General features: G+C 56.5%; 1 protein-coding gene across 2 annotated transcripts in view; it reads right to left on the bottom strand.

The window, feature by feature from the left end:
• GFRA2 (GDNF family receptor alpha 2) overlaps positions 1-18,457 on the bottom strand; it is an 89,965-nt gene extending 71,508 nt beyond the window's left edge. Inside the window, exons 1-4 of one of the 2 annotated variants that reach the window (XM_077151842.1) lie at positions 18,319-18,457; positions 17,694-17,772; positions 11,967-12,281; positions 6,260-6,343 (exon numbers count right to left, since the gene is read on the bottom strand). In XM_077151842.1, coding sequence (XP_077007957.1) covers positions 6,260-6,343; positions 11,967-12,281; positions 17,694-17,733 — 439 coding nt within the window. In that variant the 5' untranslated portion in view covers positions 17,734-17,772; positions 18,319-18,457. Of the gene's footprint in view, positions 1-6,259; positions 6,344-11,966; positions 12,282-17,693 lie in introns of both variants that reach the window. The other variant, XM_077151841.1, reaches the window with a different exon arrangement.
• Positions 18,458-19,632: the final 1,175 nt, after the last annotated feature.

The following is a 19,632-nucleotide window of genomic DNA, read 5'->3' on the forward strand; positions in this document are numbered from 1 at the left end:
CAGCAGAAACGGAGGGGTGAATTCAGAGATAGCTAGGCACAACTCTGACCCCACCAGCCACCACCAAGGCCACGGAGGTCATCTTCCTGAGGGTACTGATTCTGGGGTCATGGGCTGATTCTTTCCCCTACCCATGGTCAGCTCAGCTCCCCCACCCCAGGGGGCTAGGCCCTCTGCACCAGGCAGTCAGCCAGAGCTCTGTCAGAATAGTCTGGGCGAGAGTCCCAAAGACCCAGCCAAGAGAAGAGACCCCAGAGGCCACTCTCCTATCTGCCCCAAGGTCTCTATTCACCGTCCCCTGAACCCACCAGGCTCTGGGATCCAGCCACAAGGCCACACGTGGCTCCTTCTTTCCTCCCCACCCCCCAAGCCCAGCCAGGGCTCCAAGCCATGACCCTGCCAGGAACATCTTTCCCAGATCCCACTTCCTCCTCTTCTGAGACTTCCCAGATTTCCCCAAGCACAGCAAGTTGCTGCCTCCCCTATATAGAGGCAGCACGTCTGCTAACAATGAGCACCCAGTGGGGGTCTAAGCCTGCCTCCCCCACTAGGCCGTGAGAACATGTGTGTGATTCATTGTAAAGCACTAGTGTCTTATACAGTGTCTGGAAGGCATTAAGCACTCAATGTTTACTGAAGAAAACAATGCTCCTCCAAGGTCCAGCTCCACCCCCACTTCTTCCATGAAACCACCCACTTAGCACCCAACCCAGGACCTGCCCATTCTCTGAGCCTCAGATACTCCAAAGAGGTAGCACATAGGTGCCACATCACCATTGCTGGGACCTCTCTGTTACCTTTCCTTGTGCCGGTCTCACAACTCCAAATGCCGCTGTCTGGGCCCTGCTGGCTACAGACTCTGTGTGGGGAGCTGCGTGTGTGTAACTGCAGCCCTACAGGGCAGGCTGACGGGTCCATTTTACAGAGCAGAAAAATGAGGTGCCAAGGGGTCCCGCGCTGAGGTCACGAGGCTGCGAGGGACAACACCAGGATTCAAAAATGCATGTTCCAGGCAGGCCACGGTGGCTCAGTGGCAGAGTTCTCACCTGCCATGCCCAAGACCCAGGTCTTCATTTCCCGGTGCCTGCCCATGAAAAAATAAAAATGCATGTTCCACCCACCACTCCACAAGCCCTTCTAGGTACATATTAGGTACAAAGCACAGTGCTAGGCACACAGGGGGGCGGACACAGAGCAGAATGGGTGCCATTTACAGAAAGACGGTCACCCCCACCCCCACAGCACACTGCAGTGAGCATCGTGACAAAGGGGAAGGTGCCGGGGCACTGGTGGAAAGGGCAGCACTCACTTCACAGGGGCAACATGGAAAGCCCCTCGGCCGGAGGAAGGCAGGAAGGCCGGTTCCCTGCTCTGCGGACCCCCCAGACAGAAGCACACTGGAGCCTCCACCTACAGGGTCTCTGGCCCTCTTCTGGCTCCATCCAGTCAGGAAAGCCACCCCCACAGGCCTGCAGGTCAGTCCAGGCACACGTTCCCTTCTCTTCTACCTCCAAGCACATCCCCAAGCCACAAAAGGCCACTAGGCTCAGTCGCAACACAGCACGCCGAGACCTCACCGGCCAGGACTCCTGCTGAGGCCTGGGTCTCCACATCCCTCTGAAAATCACCCGGCCCTCCAGACCCCAGCTCCCCAGCAGAATAACGGTGCAAGAAGGAGCTCCACGTCACCGAAAGCACATTCCACCACTTCCCAAATGCCAGGTTCTAGGCTGACGCGGCCAGTTTGCCATTTGGTCTTGGAGAAATCACTTCATAATAATTTGTAAATTGCTAGCATACCTTATCACAGTACGCCAAGCACCTATCTGAATTGCCTCATTCTGTCCTTACAACAAACCCTAGAGTACAGGTGGTTCTGTCAGCTCCATGTTGTGCAGGAGGGAATTGGGGCCTACTCTCGAGGCACTTTCCTAACTAAGGTCACGCCTGGGCAGTGGTGGAAGCAGGACTTGAATTCCAGCCTCCATCAGTACCACCTCCCTTCTCTCAGGACCTCAGTTTCCTTTTCGGTCAGGTGAAGGGGTGGCCTGGGCCTAGGTGATCCCTAAATTCCCTCCCAGCTACAAAAAACAAAACAATCTGTCTGTAAATATTCCCCATACCCAAAGTCCCTGAGACCACCCACCCCCACCTCACCCCATCACCAAGACTGCAGAGGCAGCCAGCACCTGCTGCCAGCAGGAGCCATCTCCCTGCCTGCCGCCTCTCCCTGTCCCGGTGTGGCCCCATGTGGCCGGCTCTGGGCTCCACCCAGCACCCCTGCGGTGCTGGGCCACCCCTTTCCCCTCGCTCTCACTCAGGGCACACCCACCACTGTCTCAACTTTGCCCTGCCGGATCCTCCTTCCCACAGCCACCTCTGCCTGAAAGATCTTTCACTTTCCCTAAGGAGCTTTCCTCTCTTCTCTCTGCCTTGTTCCATCCTTTCTTGCTCCCCAGATGTGACCAATTGGGATTCAGGAGTCACAGGTGCAGAAAAGTCTGGGGAGAGCAGGGACGCCTGGTGGCAGTTCCTGCAGCCCTGCAGCCCCTCAGAATGAGTACCCTCAGTGGACAGAGAAGGAGCCGCTGGGTTAAGCCTAGCCCAGTCCCTGCCATTCTCACCGAATCTTCTTCACCCTGTTAGCCGGTATCACCTCCCCCTTTTACAAACATAAGCACTGCAGCTCCAAAAAGTCTCGAGGCCCGAGATCACCCTTCTCTATGTGTCAAGTCTGAATTCAAACCCAGGCTGCCTGGCAAAAGGCCGTTCCGTGCACCCGACTGCCCTCCTAAGGAGGCCACTCCATGCTGTCGAGGTCAGTTTGAATGCAGGAAACAGGACAAACTGTGAAATTTCTATTCTGATCGGAAAGACTGGGGCAGGACATCTGGGTGTTTCAAACATTACTGGCCCTGGGGTTCTAAGCACAGTCAGGCTCCCTCCTGGCCTTGGATTCAGGCTTAACTGGACACAGAATCCCCAACCCATCAGGGCCTGTCAGAGGGCAGAGAGGAGGGGAGAATAAGCCCTTCCCCCGCAACCTCTGGCCATCCTGGCAGCCTTCTGTACCAACAAAATCCTAAGAAGGTACTTCCCAAAATCTCCACCAAGGAGAAAAAGAACAGATGTTCCATGAGGCCCCTGCAAGAGGGCGCCGGAATTCTCAAGTAGATGGCAAAGAGATCATAGCAACTGAGCCCCACAGATAACAACAGCCCCTTTCCCTGAGTCCCTGTGCCCCACCCGGGGGTTAGTGCAGCCCAGAGGAGGGTCAGCAATGCTCCACACCCCTGCCGCTACCCCGGGCTTCCCACACGAGGACGGTGGAGGGGGCAGCATCCAGCCAAACACACGTGTGTGCAAGTGGGAAGAAGTGTCACACCAATTTCATACAATCCTCCAGGATTACGGCCTTATAATCCTAAACCTTTAGCGCAGGATCTTGGCTCATGTAGGTCGGGACTTCCCAACCAGCATGCCACAGGCGGGTCGTACATGTGCCCGGATGTCCATCCTGCAGCCCACAGGACAGTCAGGCTCCGAGCTCCAAGCCAGTAAAGAGCCTCCTCCACCCAGTCCAGCACACCAGACAGTATCATCATGTGTGCCCTGAGAAAACGGTTGAGAAGCACTGGTTTAAACTCATTCTTCAGAAAAGAGACTTAAGGTCTAGAGCAGGAAGCGACCCGCCTGAGTCCCAAAACTGATGGGTGGCAGAGTCTGCACTGGAACCCCAGCGCCCCCGCTCCCATTCCAGCCTTCTCTTTCCACTGCACTCCTCACCAGGACTGCTTGGTTTCCTAGTGGCAGGGTCAGGTCCTGCCCTTCTCCGGCTACATGCCCACATTTCCCCAGACAGAGCTGCACGCTTGCCCAACTCTAGGACTCAGGACTGCTTAGACTGGAGCAGAGGTGATGGAGAAGATGAGGAGGGACCCGACACAGACCCTCCAGGCTGGCCCTCGCTGTGGGGAGTGGTCCCAGAAGTACAGGGATGGAGGGCTGCATGGAACCCAGCTATCTCTGGGCAGCAGGTGGCAGGGAGCTGATTCCGTGAGCTGCAAACCTAGTAATTTCCTCATTTGTCTTGTCAACATCCTTGTCCCGCAGAGTGTCAAGTGCATTAAGTAAAGATTTTCTGCTAGGAGGATACTTAAGTGTGAGGCCAGGAAGCAGCAGGGGACCGGGCCAAGGTGGGAGCCTCTGATCCTCTAACAGTCAGGGAGCAAGACCAAAGTCACTCACTCATCGGCGTTAAACCAATGGCCCCTCCTCGGGCACATGTATTCAGCTAGTCCCCGAGCTGCCAGGACAGCAGGAAATCGGGACATTGGGGCCACCAGCGTATCCCCACAACCGCATTTCAAATGCCAACCCCAGAACACTGCCACAAAAAGAGTGGTCCAGGGAGGATATCTATTCAAGCTGGATCAGGAAATCTAGGGAATCCGAATGTCTGAACTAGAAGGGACCTCAGCCAGCCCATCCTCGAGCCCTTCCCTTTGGGATGGTCCAGGCTTCCCTGAGGCATCACAGTAACCACAGGAAGAACCAGGAAGGAAACCTGCTGATTCCCATGCCCAGGCTATAACCTCGCTGGGCGTTATGATGTGGGGAGCCCAGGGCAGGGTGCTCAGCAGAACTGACCATCTTTGAGGTCCCCAGCCCATTCACCACTGCCCCTAGCTACCCCCGGGGCTCAAGAACGTGTCCTCTGCCAGCACCTCCCTCCACTGGGGACATGTGCAACAACCCCATCTCAAGTCTCGAGAATTCTCAGTGGAACCGGGTGGTATCACGCCCAAGGGAGAAAGCATTGATTCTTAAGTGGGTGGCCCCTCAAAAGTCAACCCTACCACATAAGATTTTATTCTTTAGTATTTAATTTCTCTCACTAGGGAGAATTAATTTTTCTCCTTAGGAGAGTGATAATGAAAAAAGGTTGAGAAATATTCCCCTAGAGAATTATTCCATCGAAAGGACTTTGGGGTCTCACCGGAGAATCTGATTTCACAGTTTAGAGCAGTGTTCTCAACCAGCAGTAATTCTGCCTCCCAGGGGACATCTGGCAATGTCTGGAGATGCTGTGGCTGTCACAACTGGGTGGGAGATGCTACTGGCATCCAGTGGGTAGAGCCAGGGATGCTACTAAACATTGCCCAGGCAGCCCCCCATGGCAAAGAATTATCCAGCCCAAATGTCATCAGTGCAGCTATAGAGAGACCCCGGTTTTGAGCAATGAGAATTTCAGAAGGCTTCCAGGAATGCCACAAAACTGCCTATAAACCTGGACCTGGGACCCTGTACTCAGAGATCACAGAGAATCAGCACCAACCTGCCCGCCCTGAGTACCACCAGTGACCCCAGGAAGAGCACAGCTTCCGCCCACCCCCAGGGAGCTGTCCCCAAGACTGAGAAGCCCTGCTCACCCCAAAGCCCGAGCCGAGATGGTCAGCCTTCAACCCACTGGTCACCAAGAGTCAGAGGGAACAAGATTAAAAATGACCAAGACAGTTCATTTGGCTCCTATGCACTACAGCTACAGAGCTGAGCAGGGCCCCTTCTCACTCCCCATGGCAGACCAGAGACCAGACTGCTCCTTCAGGGCTCTCCCTCCGTGGGACTGAAGAAGCAGAACCCTCAGGGGAGGGAGAGGGCTCGGACGGGGCAGGGCGAGGCCATCTCAGAGCAGAACGAACGTGTTTCAACACTGATACCAACGGCCATGGCTAAGTCACTGGGTGCCACAGGCGCCCTGCAACACGCTGAGCCCTTCGCGACCTACTGACGGGGGGAGCCCTCACAGCCACGTAACCAGGCAGGCCCGGCCATTCTCCCCAGACCATGCCTGAGGAGACAGAGGCACAGGGCAGTGAAGCAACCTGACCACTGTTGGAGAGCAACAAAGCAAGAGTCGAAGAACTGGATGGAAAGAAGGGACCAGCGGAGCAAGATTTACAATAAAACTGGAGAGCGAGATCAGGTTTAAGTTTCAAGAACCTGCTATGTGCAAGGCACCATGCTAGGCAATTTCCATAAATAAAACTCCAAAACCAAGCTAGGGAGGTAGGTGTGATGGTCCCATTTTGAGAGATGAGAAGCCAAGGCTCAGGCACGTTCTGGTAAGTGGCAGGGCCCACCGAAGCCTGGGAGAACCGAGCCCACGCCCAGAGCTCCGTCCGCCATGCCATGGGGGTGAAAGGAAAACTTGGGCACACAGGGTAGACATGCGAAGTCACACCCTGCGCCCACTTACCTGAGAAGATTGAAGCGAGCCTGAAGATGTCCGAGAGGCGGGAGGTGACCGGCTCATAGGGCGACGCTTCGTAGAATTCCTCGCCTGGAGGGAAAACCCAGCATGAGACACAGGCTCCTCCTGTCCCTCTGGGGGCACTTAGCAAAACTGCCCAAAGAAAGTTCCACTCCCAGGACTTATGCTGTCCACGGAGTGACAGAGACAGGGGAAGCCCTTCCCAACGTGAAAAGTGCTGTGCCAGGGCAAGTGGTGAATGGAAGGGTTAATGTTTCATATGGGTAAGTTTCTTTCTCTCCAACTGGAGTAGACACTGCCCCAAAGCAGGTGAGAACTGTCAGGTCTTCTCTCTCCTGACCTCCCTGTGTGGCTAGTGCTCATTTAGGGGCTTCCAGTGCTCTGAAGGAGGGCCTGGGGCGGTGGGGAGAAGCAAAGGTACCCGAGAAAGGTCAGCTACAATCCACAGGATCTGAAGGCAGATGGTTCCCCACCACCATCCACTTCACAGAGAGGGTCTGAGGGCCCAGAGGTCACAGCGCTGGTCATGGCAGGGACAGAGCGAGACCCCCCCGTCCCCGGCCCTCGCATCGGCGTTCCCCATTGGGAATCCCACCACCTCTGCCCCGGCCTCAGCACGAAAGGAAACCTCCTTGCCTGTGAGAAGAAATCCATTGATTTCCACTGATAATCACTCAGGCTGTGTGTGTGTGTGTGTGTGTGTGTGTGTGTGTGTGTGTGTGTGTGTGCGCGCGCGCGCACGCACACGTGTGCTGGGGCGGGACAGACAGGCCATGACCCACGTCAATTTCCCATCCGCCTAGGGCCCAGAGCCCATGGCAGCAGACTCCTAATTCAGGGAGGTGAGCACCCACAGGGGCCACCTGCAGGAGAGGGGCCGGGGATCCTCCCATAAGAGGCTCCTTCAGCCAGGCCCACGAGCTCACCCAGAGGCTAGGACTAAGACTGGGACTAGCCACCTACTGGTTCATGGAGTAGGGGGTCTGTCTGCTATATCCAGAAGAAACCCGAAAAGGGGTCCCAGCCACCGAAGACATAGAAGAAATGCCTTCCCTCCTGGAGAGGGACCTCAGCCCTCTGCTTCATACCCCACCTGCCAGCACTGGTATTTTCCCATTGACCTAATCCATACACCACTCATTCTTTAAGGCCTGTCTCTGAGCCCACTTTCTCCCTGGGGACATCAGGGCCATCACAGGCCTGTTCCGTCTCAGTATACTCCACTCCACCCACTGATTCTTAGCTTAGACTCTCTGGAGAGACCTCACATGGTAGGTTTCCAGTCATTGCTGTGTTGGCTTATGAAACACTTTTATAATAAAAATGTTTTTAAAAATGAATTTTTAAAATGTTATAAGGCATATTCCATGTATCTGGTATGACAGATATTTTAACTCACTTTATCCCCTGAATTAGTCTGAGGGAGGGGCTATGATGATCTCTATTATTCTGGTAAACATCTGAGGCACAGAGATGTTAAGGAACTTGCCAAAGGTCACACAGCTGGACAGTGGCAGAGCCAGGCTTCAAACCTAGGCAGTCAACTCCCAGAATTCAAGCATTTAACCATTACAAATGCTGCATCCAATAACACAAAGTGTTATCAAAACTAAATTGTTCTTTTTTATTAAGAAAAAGAAAGAAAATTCATTTCACTAGATTGTTCAGTGTCCTAGCAGTACCGTTAACATTTTAGATATTGAAAAGGCACCCACCCTCTTTCTCTAGCATAACAAATTTACAAAATAGAACTAATCTACAGTAAGACTTTCATCATTTACCCAACACTTATAAATTGTTCTTACACAAGGTATTGCTGTTTTCTAACTTTTCACAAGACCGAGTCTGCTCCTGCAACTGGACTGAGCCCCCCGGAGCAGGGTCTGTCTCGACTGCAATGGGTGCAGCTTTGCACATGGAGACAGATCAGCCAGTATGAGCAACTAAAAGCAGCTCTGGGGGAAAACAGCCTCTTCTAGGGCCAGCTTGAAGGGGCCCATCCTTCTTATGTCAACACGTCACCTGTTTCTGCAGAGGATTCACCAGCAGGAAATTCTGAGGGCTGCGCCACTCAGACACCCCGGCAGTCAGACTGAAGCAGGATTTGGGATGTCAGATTCCAGGGTGATGGCCTGGGAAAGGGCACGTGGAGAGGAATACGCTCTTCCACGCTGAGAGGACCCGGATGGCCATGAATTTCAGGGTCGCCTTTGGAGTGGACAAGAAACCTGGTCTCAAATACTCCATGCAGTCAACTGCAACAGCCCCACTGCGGAGGTGCTGCTGGCGAGGGCGGTGGTGATGGCAGAGGAGGAAGACAGCTAAGGGCCATAGGGTCTTCCCCAGGGCAATGAAAAGGTTAAAGTGCCTGGGAGTCCTGGGTTCCATCTTGGTTTCTGCCACCAGCTCGCTGTGTGTCCTAGGAAGCTGCACCACCAAAGAGCCTCTAGGTCGTTTGCAGTTCAGGCTCTCTAGGAGCTCAGCAGCCACATCTTCAGAAGCCCCATCCCTGCCATGGTCCACTCCCTTCTCTCTGCTGCCACCCACCAGTTCTTTCCACATGCTGAGAGCCTCCAACTCCAGTCTATGAGCCAGGCCTCAGAGAGAGGGAGAAGATGGAGCCAAGGCCCACAGTGAATTGCACTCATCAGCAGGGGACAAGAAGCCAAAATTCAGAAGCAAAATCCTAAACTATGCAAATCACTCTCTTCTCAGTGATTCCTTCTCTGCTCCAAGCCCAATCTGGGTTACTGAGCATTGTTAAAGAATAGGAGGGAAGTTCGGCCAAACCCAGGGAGAACTGCTCAACCAGGGCCAGGAATAACTGACTCTCAGGTAGACCCTGCAACTTCCAGCAACATGGTCTTTGTTCAAAGGCCTCCCCACTTCTCCTGCTCAGCTCTGGGCAGAATCTCTCTCTCTGGCCCCCAAGACTCATAATTTCAGAGGGAGTTATGGAATCCCCTGGGGCAAAGAAGCAGGCATCTGCAGAAGGAGAAAAGTAAGCTGTCTGCTTTTCTAGAGGTAGGCACAGAGACCGCGGCTTCATCAGGGGTATGATCTTGTTAAGCACCTAGTAGGGACTTCACAAATGTTTGTTGAATAAGGGAATGAATAAACCAGCTCCAGACCTGGAACTAGAAATGATCCATCTCCAGCCAAGCATTTCGGAAGCACTCAGTGGAAGGGGCCTTGAAAACGACCCAGCAGTGTATACCATAAATGCACACGGCATTATACTTATTGTTATTATCGAAACGCCTCATTTCTCCGGGCTCAGATGATGGCGGTGCTCCAGGGCGCTGATGCGATGAGGCTAAAGGCAGCCGCTGAGATGTGAAGGGCTGTGGGAGCCGCCAGACCCACACCGCCTGCCCGGCTTTCCTAGCTGGTCGTTCTGTCCCCTCCCCTGTCAGCTGTCCATCCTGCAGTCAGCAGCAAGCCCACCCCAACCCACTGCCCTCCCTCCCTTGGGTTGACACTGAAGGCTGCTGAAAAGAAAACAAGAAACAAAACCACCAAGCTCACTGCAGCAGGAACCTTGGTTTCTCAGTAGGGTACAGAGTCTGGCTCTAGGTGAAAACAGCTCCTTGTCTCATAGAGAATAAAGTGCATGTGCTTTGTGACAGCTCTTCCCTCTCTTTGCTCACTCCCAGTTCTAGGAATCAAGGTCGCTAGACCTGGAAGAAGGTGGAGAAGGAGACCTCCCGATTCATGAGGAATTATCTTGTCATTAATGGTGGCAAAGCTATTAGTAATTATACACGCAGACCTTATTCCTATATTCAGGGCATCTCTGAACCACCTAAGCTGCTGGTCAGGAAACTTCCTGGTTTCCTCCTTCGCTCCAGCACCCTGGGGAAAGTGATCTCCCTCTGGGCTAAGGCTAATCTAAGGGCACTGTGCCCCATCTCATTATCTCCATCTCTACTGTCCTCCCTTCAGAATTTAAACCACTCAAACCACACCAATTAAAAAAAAAAATCATCCCTTGGTCTCTTCTCCTCTTCTTTCCAAAACTCTACATTGTCCCTAATTTCCTGGCTCCCATTCTGTCCCTAACCAGGTTTCTGCTCCCAGCAGTTCACTTAAGAGGCCTGCCCCAAGGGCATCAGGGACTCTTTTCATCAGGGACCGCTACCTGACCAAAGTATCTGATGCCGTTGACATTCCTTCCTTCTAATAATGAGCCCATCCCTGTTTTGCCTGGTCTTCTTCCTCTCCCTCTCCCAGCGCCTTCTCAACTGCCCTTGCAGGTCCCCTGCTCTGCCCATCCCTTGAATGTTGCTGGCCCTCGGGGTTTTGTCATTGCCCTCCTCCCTCACAGCTTCCGGGGTGATCTCACCCACTCCCTCTGCTCCAGCGGCCACCTAAGGTTGGCTCCGAATCCCTATCTCCAGCCCAAACTCCTTGCCTAAGCTCCAGACCTGCACAGGCCAGCTGTCTGCAGGGCAGGGCCAGCCAGATGCAGATGCCCCAAAATAAACTCAACTTCTTCCCTGCCCTCTCCGCACCCAAAAACTTTCACTTCTTGGGTTTCCTGATCCTGAGAATGGCACCATCACCCACTCAGTGGTCCAAGAAAGAAAACTGGGTGCTTTCCTTGTCTCCTCTTTCCCCCTCCTCTTCCTCAGTTAGCTGCCAAGACCAGTTGATTCCATCTCCCAATTAGCACTTAGACCCACCTTCTCCTTTTCCTGTCACTGTCCTCATCCGGCCACAGTTACTCCTGGCTTTGTGTGACAGCAGTAGCCTCCCAACAGTCCCTCCAATCTGCTCTCTTCCCTGGAACTGGATACGCTTCTGATCATCTCACCCACTTGCTGCCCCCAGATCTCCTACCCCCTCCCCCATCCCCGCCTCTCCTCAGCCCATCCCCACCTCCACCTCCACCTCCACTCTCTACCCGTCCTGAGTTACCCAGGGTTCTACAAATGGGCTACACACTCTCCTATCCAAGCCTGTGCCCATGCTGTTTCCTCCTCCCTCTTTCTCCCACTCTCCTCCTACATCCTGCACCTACGTGACGTGACCCCAACTCATTCATTGGTCTCAGCTCAATAGCAGCCTCTTCCTGAACTCACTGCCCACTCACGCTGAGTGCCCTGTAGGGACTTAGTGCTGCCATGGGGCCAGGATACCATCAGGTCATCCCCTGCTGGAGGGGGAACAGGAGGGATGGGAGTAGGACAGTCAGCCCCTCATCTCAGTTCCTCAAGGCAGTGGGGGGGGGGGGGCAGAACTTGTGTCCATACATGGCTTTGCACGCACATGGCCTGCCCTTCCCTCTTCTTGGTTGTCACTTCTTCATCTGTCTGGTTGCACTGGCCTCACCTTCTCCTGTTACTACTTTATCATCGTCCCACTTTCTCTTTCCCCAGCCCCTGCTCATCCCCCCATTTTCCTAGTCTTCATTCTTCTCCTCCCACCACCTCACCTTCTCTACGCCTCCAGCTGTTACCACTGCCTTCTTCTTTGTCCCTCCTGGACTTCTCCAACAACAGTTGCCCTCCTAAGTCAGGGGCTACTTCCTCTAGGTTCTAGGTTCCTCTGGCAGACGGAGAGCAGCCCGGGTCATTCCATGACAAGTGCTCCCTCCCGAACCCCTGGCCCACCACACGCCCCACTCCAGTCCCCTCACCACAGCCCCCACCGTCACCACCGCCTCCCCTTGGAGGCCCCCCGGGCTTACCCTCGGTCAGTCCCAGGTGGATGCTCCAGTAGATCTGCAAGCACTGCAGCTCCTTCTTCATGGCCCGCTTGCAGCGGCAGCCATACAGCGGGCTCTCCTGCAGGACCTCCAGGGCCGCCTGGCACTCCTTGTTGGCCAGCATGGTGTTGCGGTCCCGGCCTGCCAGGCACTGCCGCAGCGTGCGGTAGCGGGAGCTGCAGTTGGACTCGGCCGCACACAGCTCATTGGCCCGGACACAGTCCACCGGAGGCCGCCAGCCGTGGAGCTCGGGGCCCTGCAGGGAGGAAGGGCTGGCCAAAGAGCGGAGGGTCTCGTCTGGGTGGTGGGGAGGGAAGACAAGCATGAATGAGGGCCGCCACAATCTCCAACCCAAGACACAGGCCTGGGGGCTCGGGCCCTGCTGGAAACTTCCTACCCATTTTACACAGAGGCACACCAAGGCCCATTCAGTGCTGCCTTCCCAACAGAGGGTGGATCAGAGGAAAGGCTGTTAAAGGATCCCAAGACGCCAATACCCTCCCCCAGGCCCAAAAGAGCATCAAGCTGTTGTTCTCCCCTCACTCTATTACTTTCTTTTCCAGTTTCCAGTACCTCACTCACCAGCACTGGTCCTGGGCCTAGGAGCAAGGCACAATAAAACCAGTAAGGCTTTTATTCAAGACCACAAGACAGTCTAAGATTCTGTAGTCCAGGGAAGAAAGTCAGGGGGCTGCAGGACTTGCCAGAGTGTGCAAAGGGGGAACTCAATTTAATACCATCTAGTTCTCCTATAAACTTCGGTCCCAGCCAGAGGCCCATCCAAGACGCTGTGGGATGCCTTGAAACCAGCAAAGAGAAAGTTGACTTTCACAGCCTTATAAGACCTTACAGAGCATACAGTCCAGCCCTCACATTTCACTCTGAGGAAACTGAGGCCCAAAGACAGGACGTGACAACTGAATGCCACAGGCAGAGGTGGAGAGCCCCTCTGACCCTCAGCCTCAGCAGGCCCATTTCCCAGACTCCCGGCTGGCAGGGGGTCAGGCCTAGCCTGTGCTGAGGACGCATCCAGGGGAGGAGCCGCCCTGCCACGCCTCCCAGCCCAGTTTCACACCAGAGTGAGACCTGGACAAACTTTACTTCCACGGGACAAGTTCTTTCCTAGCCCCCTCCGAAGGAAAATACTCTAGGCAAGCCTGGGAAGCAATTCTGCTTCCTCCCTCTCCCTCTCTCTCCTCCCCTTCACCAGATCAAGACCTTTTTTTCTCTGTTTGTTTATCTCTCATGCTTCTCTTTCTAATTTCCTCCCAAGATGTCTGTTTCTCCATCACCCCTTCTTTTTGAATGGCCTTGTTCTCTCTCTCTCCTCCTATCTGATTTTCTTTCTTTCTTCTCTACCCTGCTCTGAAACCTTCTCTCCCTCTGTCTTTTTTTTTTCCTTCCTTCCAAAGAGCTTCCCCGCTTCAGACCCTTGCCTTGCAGAGCGAGCCCTGCCTCTCCAAACTGAAAGAGACCAAGGAACCCTTCTCAGCTATCACCCCAGAGTGTCCAAACCCACAGGGGAAGAGTGCCTGGGAAAGGAGAGGCGGGGAAGACAATGGGATAAATGCAGGCAGGGGCCCTGATCCTTTCAAAACCGAGCTCCAAAACGGTTTTCTCCAGGCAAGGACATCCTCTCTTCCATCTCCCCCGCCTCAACCAAGCCAATTCCGGTTCTTACCCCTGGCAAAGCCCATGCCCACGGCCCTGAGGCCAAGACGGCCTCTTCTGAGACCAAAAGAATGACCTGGAAGGCTTCCTCCCAGTCGTCCCGCCCCGAAGCATAGTAAGGTTCTAAGCCAGAAATCGTCTCCTTAGAATACGCCAGAATTCCCCCCAGCCCTCCCCAGAACAGCCGCGTCTCACTTCTATCCCTGAGGAGCCCAGCTCAGGGGGCAGCTACGGCAGGGAGACAGCGACACCTAGAGACCGAGATGGATGGCGAACCCCTCAGTCTCGAGAGAGCCACTGAGGGAAAAATAATCCTGAAATAATAAACCTAGAAGGACAAGAGACACGAGGCCTACCCCACAAGGAGAAGGAAGAGAGAAACAGGGAGAGAGTGGGGGGTGGGGAGAAAGTCTCAGGGGCCAGGGGAAGGCGCTTTCCTTCCCGCACTGAGCATATCCCTGCCCCAGTACAGAAAGAGCTGAAGGCCGTAGCCAGATACAGACAAGACCAGAGAAGGGATTAGCCTGGAATCCGGGCATGGGTATCAGGGCATCTGCCCCGGCACAGGCTTCAGAGGCGCCCTCCCTCTCTAGCCGAGGCAGCATCTTTATTTCCTGGCTTCAGCAGTTTCCTGGGTCCCTGAGCATGAGTCGGTTGCATCTGGGGAACCCAGGAGCAGCTGAGCTGACACTGGCTGGCTCGCACCTGCTGCCCCCGCCAGCCTGCTAGCCTGCTGAACCTCCAGAACGGCCCAGCCCCGGGCCCTCCACTTCACTTTGTCCTCAGCGTCCCCCTACACGTCTCCCCTCCCACCTCAGCTGGGCTAAGGCTGTGCTGATGGAGGTGGACTGAGAAGGGGGCACCCTCACATCCTCAGCTTTCAGTAGGCTCCGAATTCACAGCAAGCCAAAGTCCTGGAAATCAGCATCAGGGGGACTCAGGCAATGAGGACACTTACCCTGCCTGCCCTGCAGGGAGGGCCTGGGGACCCAAGAGACAATCCTAGGCTCCTGGGCCGAAAGGGACAGCTTCCACCACCCTATCAACTGGCACATGGGACGAGGACAGGGAGATGCTCTGCAAAGGGCCAGTGTATCCTTTGACCAAACCATCCCTGATTGTCACCTGTCCCTGACTCTTTCAGATGGCTTCATGACCCCACAACCAATCAAGCCCAGACAGCGAAAGGAATCAGTGCAACCCGGAGCCTTTAATCAAGAATTCTGGGAGAGTAAATGTCAGAAGGCATCCTAGTGACATTTCCAGTTCTAGATCAGAAGAGCACTCAGACCCATCAAGAACACACATGGAACAGCTTCTAGAGTTGCAGACTAACCACGAGACTGCACAGAACCCACAACTCCCTCTGCATCAAATGTCCTCGCAAGAGCTAGAACTTAAGCTGGGACACCAGCCGGAAGTGGGTCCTCTGGCCAGCCTCCCATCCCTCCACCCCACATTTGCTCTTCCCCATCTCATTCTCTCCCTGAGCACAGCAACACAGGATCAGCATGGCTGGCCTCGGCACCTTGGAAGGGGCACATCGAAAGCTCTTGCCCCTGGGAACACACTTCGCCACGCCCCACTGAAATGGCCCCAGGTGGAATTTCCAATCGACTTCCAAATATGGGCTCTTTACCAGGAAAGGGGTCCTGGGGCTGAAGATTCCTCAATACCAACCCACCTCTTCCCTCTTTTCTGGCCTAGTCCAGATCCGTCAATATTCCATGGCCTGCTGAGTTAACCCCTCACACCCAGCTTTAGAAAGGGGATTCTCAGCAGAAGGAACACTTAAGGGGTGTGATCAAAAGGGGGATGCTGACCCCACTCCTCTCCTGCTCCCACCCCCTCCCCCACCACCACTCAGTTTCCCAGTTCCACACGTCTTCCTCTTGACTCCCAGAAAAGACTCCAGGTGGGCATCTCTGACACACACACACCGGGACACACACTCACATGCGGCACTCACATACACACACACACACACACACACACACACACATCCACCACAAGCATGATCCCAATGCCACTTCTGGGGAGGACAGAGTCAACTCAGCCCCGTCAGCTGGGAAAATCTGGGCCCTGGAGGTGGCTGAAGGACCCATTCTGTCCCCTCTGTGCCCCACATCCCCACATCAGAAGGCACCCACAGCTGGGGGAGCCCTGCCGGCCCCAGGTGTGTGCAGCTCAGCAGCAGGCAATCTGACTGCTTTTCCTGAAATATAGTTTTCTTTTCTCCTTGTCCCTGTTCATTCTTGGCCTCAAAAAGCTGGGTTTCAAACCAACACTGGGAGAAAAAGGTCAGATTTTACAATAGTTCCTTCGGAATGAGAGCCCACTTCTAGCAGACTGCCAGGAAGGGCTGCAGGCTCACCTGGGTCCTGGAGCATCTTCCCAGCTTTCTCCCTGAGCCCCTCCCACTCGGTGAGAAGCCGCCTCTAGCTTAGGGTGGCAGGATGGTGTAGACCACACCCCAGAGCAGGGCCAGGCCCCCGGGGAACTCTAGCCTGGAAGGAACCAGAAAGGGGGGAGGGAGGGGCTGCAGGCAAAGGGCCCCTGGCCTGACCTACGATGAATCCAAATCCCCTGTCCTAGTCCTAATACCTAGTGGGGGTATTAGACCTCCCACATCTCAGGGGGCCTTCCGTAGCCAACACCTCCATCCTCACAGCCTTCCCTGAGGGAGGAAGGGTGCCCTCCCATCCAGCTGGGCAGCCGGGCTCACCAGGGGCTACACAGCAAGCCGGGGACGGGGGCTGGACCAGCACCTACACTGGAGCAGATGCAGCTGTCCTGCTCCTCCGGCACACACGCTCCACACGGCGGCTGCACGGCTCTTCCGAGCACCTACTCCCTGGCAGCAGCCTAGCCTTGCTGGGGACTTCGGGGCAGCACACAGCATTTGCCAACACGGTTTTCCCCTTACATTTAGCCTGAAAATGCTCTCTAGACCCGTTTTCCAAGTTGCTGAGATTTCCCATAACATAAGACGGAGCTAAGCGTTGAGGATTCTGGGTGGGAAGCTGCCCTGGTCCAGGGGACACCAGGCGGCCCCTCGTCCCTGCCCACAGCCGAGGAGGGGTTATGAAACGAGCAGTGGTCTTTATTGAAATCTGTTTTCATCTCCCAGCGTCCCACCCCCACCCCACCCCACCCTTCACCCAAGAGAGCAAACTTTGACCTCCCTCACTCCTCTTCCCACCAGCTCTGGGGTCCCCGCACTGGCACCCCTGCCCCGAGGGGCAGAAGAGAAGGCAGGACCCTCTCCTGCCCACAAGCCTCCCCGCCCACCCACCGAACCGGCCGACTCTGGGAGAGGAAGAGCAAACGGAGGGAGGAACTTGAAAAGTGGTGTGAGGGAGCGAAGCTGCGGGGAAGGGGGTGGCGGAGTGGGGGAGAGGGGGGCATTTGCCTGAGGTTGATTGGCAGCGGGGGGCCGACTGCGGAGCTCCCTCACGACGTCCACCCAGAGATCCCGCAGGAATCCCGCAGGAATCCACGCCCTCACCGTATCGACCCCGGGAGCTGGTCGGGAAAGGTGGGATTGGCATGCTTCTTCTCTTCGCACCCCTGAGCCTCTCCCCACTCCTCGCCTCTACATCTACAGTTGGATTTTTTTTTTTTAAGTTGCTGTAATTTAAACCTATTATCTTGAAGGAAATGAGGGCTATAGCAGGGAGCGCCCGGGTACGTGCGCGCAGGGAGGGTCTGCGTATTTGAAGTCTCCTTCCCACCCCACCCCGCCGCCCCACCAGCCAGCCACGGCTCGCGTCACCGCGCCCGCGTCCTCGCAGCCCAGGCTCCGCGCGGGTTGGGCACCGCCGGGGCTCGGCTCGGTCCGCGGCGCGCTCTCCCCGGCCGCCCATCGCCGGCTCCGGCGAGCTCCGACTCCCGCCCGCGCCCCAGCCCGCGGGCTCCGCGCCCGCTCCCCGCCCGCTCCCCGCGTTCCTGCTTCTCGCCGGCGCCCGGATCGCGCAGCCCCACTCTGCCCCCCAGGCTCGGGCGGGCAAGCTGCCCTCGCCTCCCGCAGGTACTCACCTAAAAAGAAGAAGAGGCAGAAGACGTTTGCCAAGATCATGTTAAATAAATCCCACAGGTTTGTTTTTTTTCTTTCTCCCTTGAGTAAAAAATAACAACAATAATAATAGCCAAGCGGCCCCAAATCCAATGCGGAGATCCCAGCTGGTCCACCCCGTGAAGATCCTGAGTCCCGCGAGTCTCGCTTCTGGCTGGAGGGGATGAAAAGAGGGCGGGTGGGCTGCCTCTCGACGCCCCCACCCCTTCCTCACTAAAATAAAATATAAACGTTATATATATATATGTTTTTAAGGCCGGCAGCCCAGTCCTGAGGTCAGCGCTCCTCTCAGCTCGTCCGGGAAGGCGCGAGTCCCAGCGGGTGCAATTCCCCTGGGCTTCCCAGGAGGGGAACGGGGAGGTGGGGAGGCGGCGATCCGCGAGTGAAGGGCTGGATGGAAGGCAAGGGGCGGGGGGTGGGGGGTGCAGAATAAAATGCAAATACGAAAGAAATCCACCGACGGGTGTTAAAGCCAAGAGACAATCCAGTGGCAGCTTCGAGGCTGGGAGACAGGAGACGCTTCTTTCGCACCGAGACGAAGAAAAGATTCAAAAAAATCCTTCTCCCGCTAACCCTTGCTCGTCTCACTTTTTCTCCTAATGGAATTCCAGCGCCCGGGCGTCCCTGCGTGTGCCTGGCTCTCTCCTCTCCCTCTCTCCTCGATCGCTCTCGCTCTTTTGCTCTCGCTCTCTCTCTCCGGCTCTCCCTCGCTCTCCTCCTCCTCCCCCTCCTCCCTCTCTCCCCGCTCCTCCCTCCTCCCGCCCCCTTCCCCCTTCTGGACTCCCGCTCCGCGGCTCTCGAGCCGGCGCCCCTCTCCTCCGCCCCGGGCTCGGCGCTCGGGTTCCCAGGCGGCTGGCGGCGCGGGGCGCGGGAGCGCGGCGGCTGCAGCGCGGCGGCGGTGGTGGCGCCGGGGAATGCTGGCGGAGAGGGCTTCGCCGCTGCCTCCCTCGGCTCAGCCGCCCGCCCTTCCCCAGACTGACCTGCCGCCTCGGCCGGAAACTGCCCGGCTCCCCCTCGGCCGCGGCTCCGGCTCCAGCCCACCCCGGTCCCTCCCCGCACCCCCGCAGCGCCGCTCCCGCAGGCGGGCTGCGCCGCGCAACCCCCACGGCCCCGACCTCCGCCCCCTGCGGCTGCCGGAGCGCCGAGGTCTGGGGAGACTGAAGCGAGGCGCGAGGGCGCGCAGTCCCGGGCACCCGAGCCCTCCCCGGGGCGTGGGGGAGGGTCACAGGGAAAAATCCCTCCGGGTGGTCCTGCTATGGAGAGGAGGCTTCGAAACTGAGCGTCTCCCTGATGGCGCAAGAGTAAAGGACCCCTCCAGCGCCAGCCCCCGCACCCCGGCGCAGCTCGCCTGTCGCGGGTCTATCACCCAGCGCTCACCTACACGTGTGTTCTCCACGCGGAGCTCGAGAACTTTCCTCCCACCCCACCCCCTGCCGCTCGCCCCATCCTTGCAACCCTTCGAGACTCCCCTTCCCCACGGGCCAGCCTCTCCGGGCGCAGAGAGAAGGCTGCTCTTCCGGGGCTCCCGGGCTGTCTCCTCCGAGGCCGGCGAACCTGCCCGAACCGCGCAGGAGGAATCGAGCGAGGGCTCAGCCCCGGCCCGGGCAGGAGCGCCCGAGACCAACCCCGGCCAGGCTCCGCGCCGGGCTCGGCGGCCACCGCTCTCCGCACTCGGGGTCCGGCTTTCGGCGGTCGGCTGGACTCCCGGGGGTTGGTCCCGAGGCAGCCAGCAACTCCCCGCTGCCGAGGCTCCGGGTGGGTTCCCCCTCCCTCAGCCAGGAAGGGGGCGATTGATCCATCTGTCGGTGCGCCGGGCTCACCCGCGTGTTTTAGGCACGGAATTTATAATAAACGCCCAGGAACACCAAAAGGGAAGCTTCAGGCGGGGAAAGGGCAGAAGGA

The sequence above is a fragment of the Tamandua tetradactyla genome, chromosome 3 (assembly GCF_023851605.1).
Source record: "Tamandua tetradactyla isolate mTamTet1 chromosome 3, mTamTet1.pri, whole genome shotgun sequence".
Classification (NCBI taxonomy): domain Eukaryota; kingdom Metazoa; phylum Chordata; class Mammalia; order Pilosa; family Myrmecophagidae; genus Tamandua; species Tamandua tetradactyla.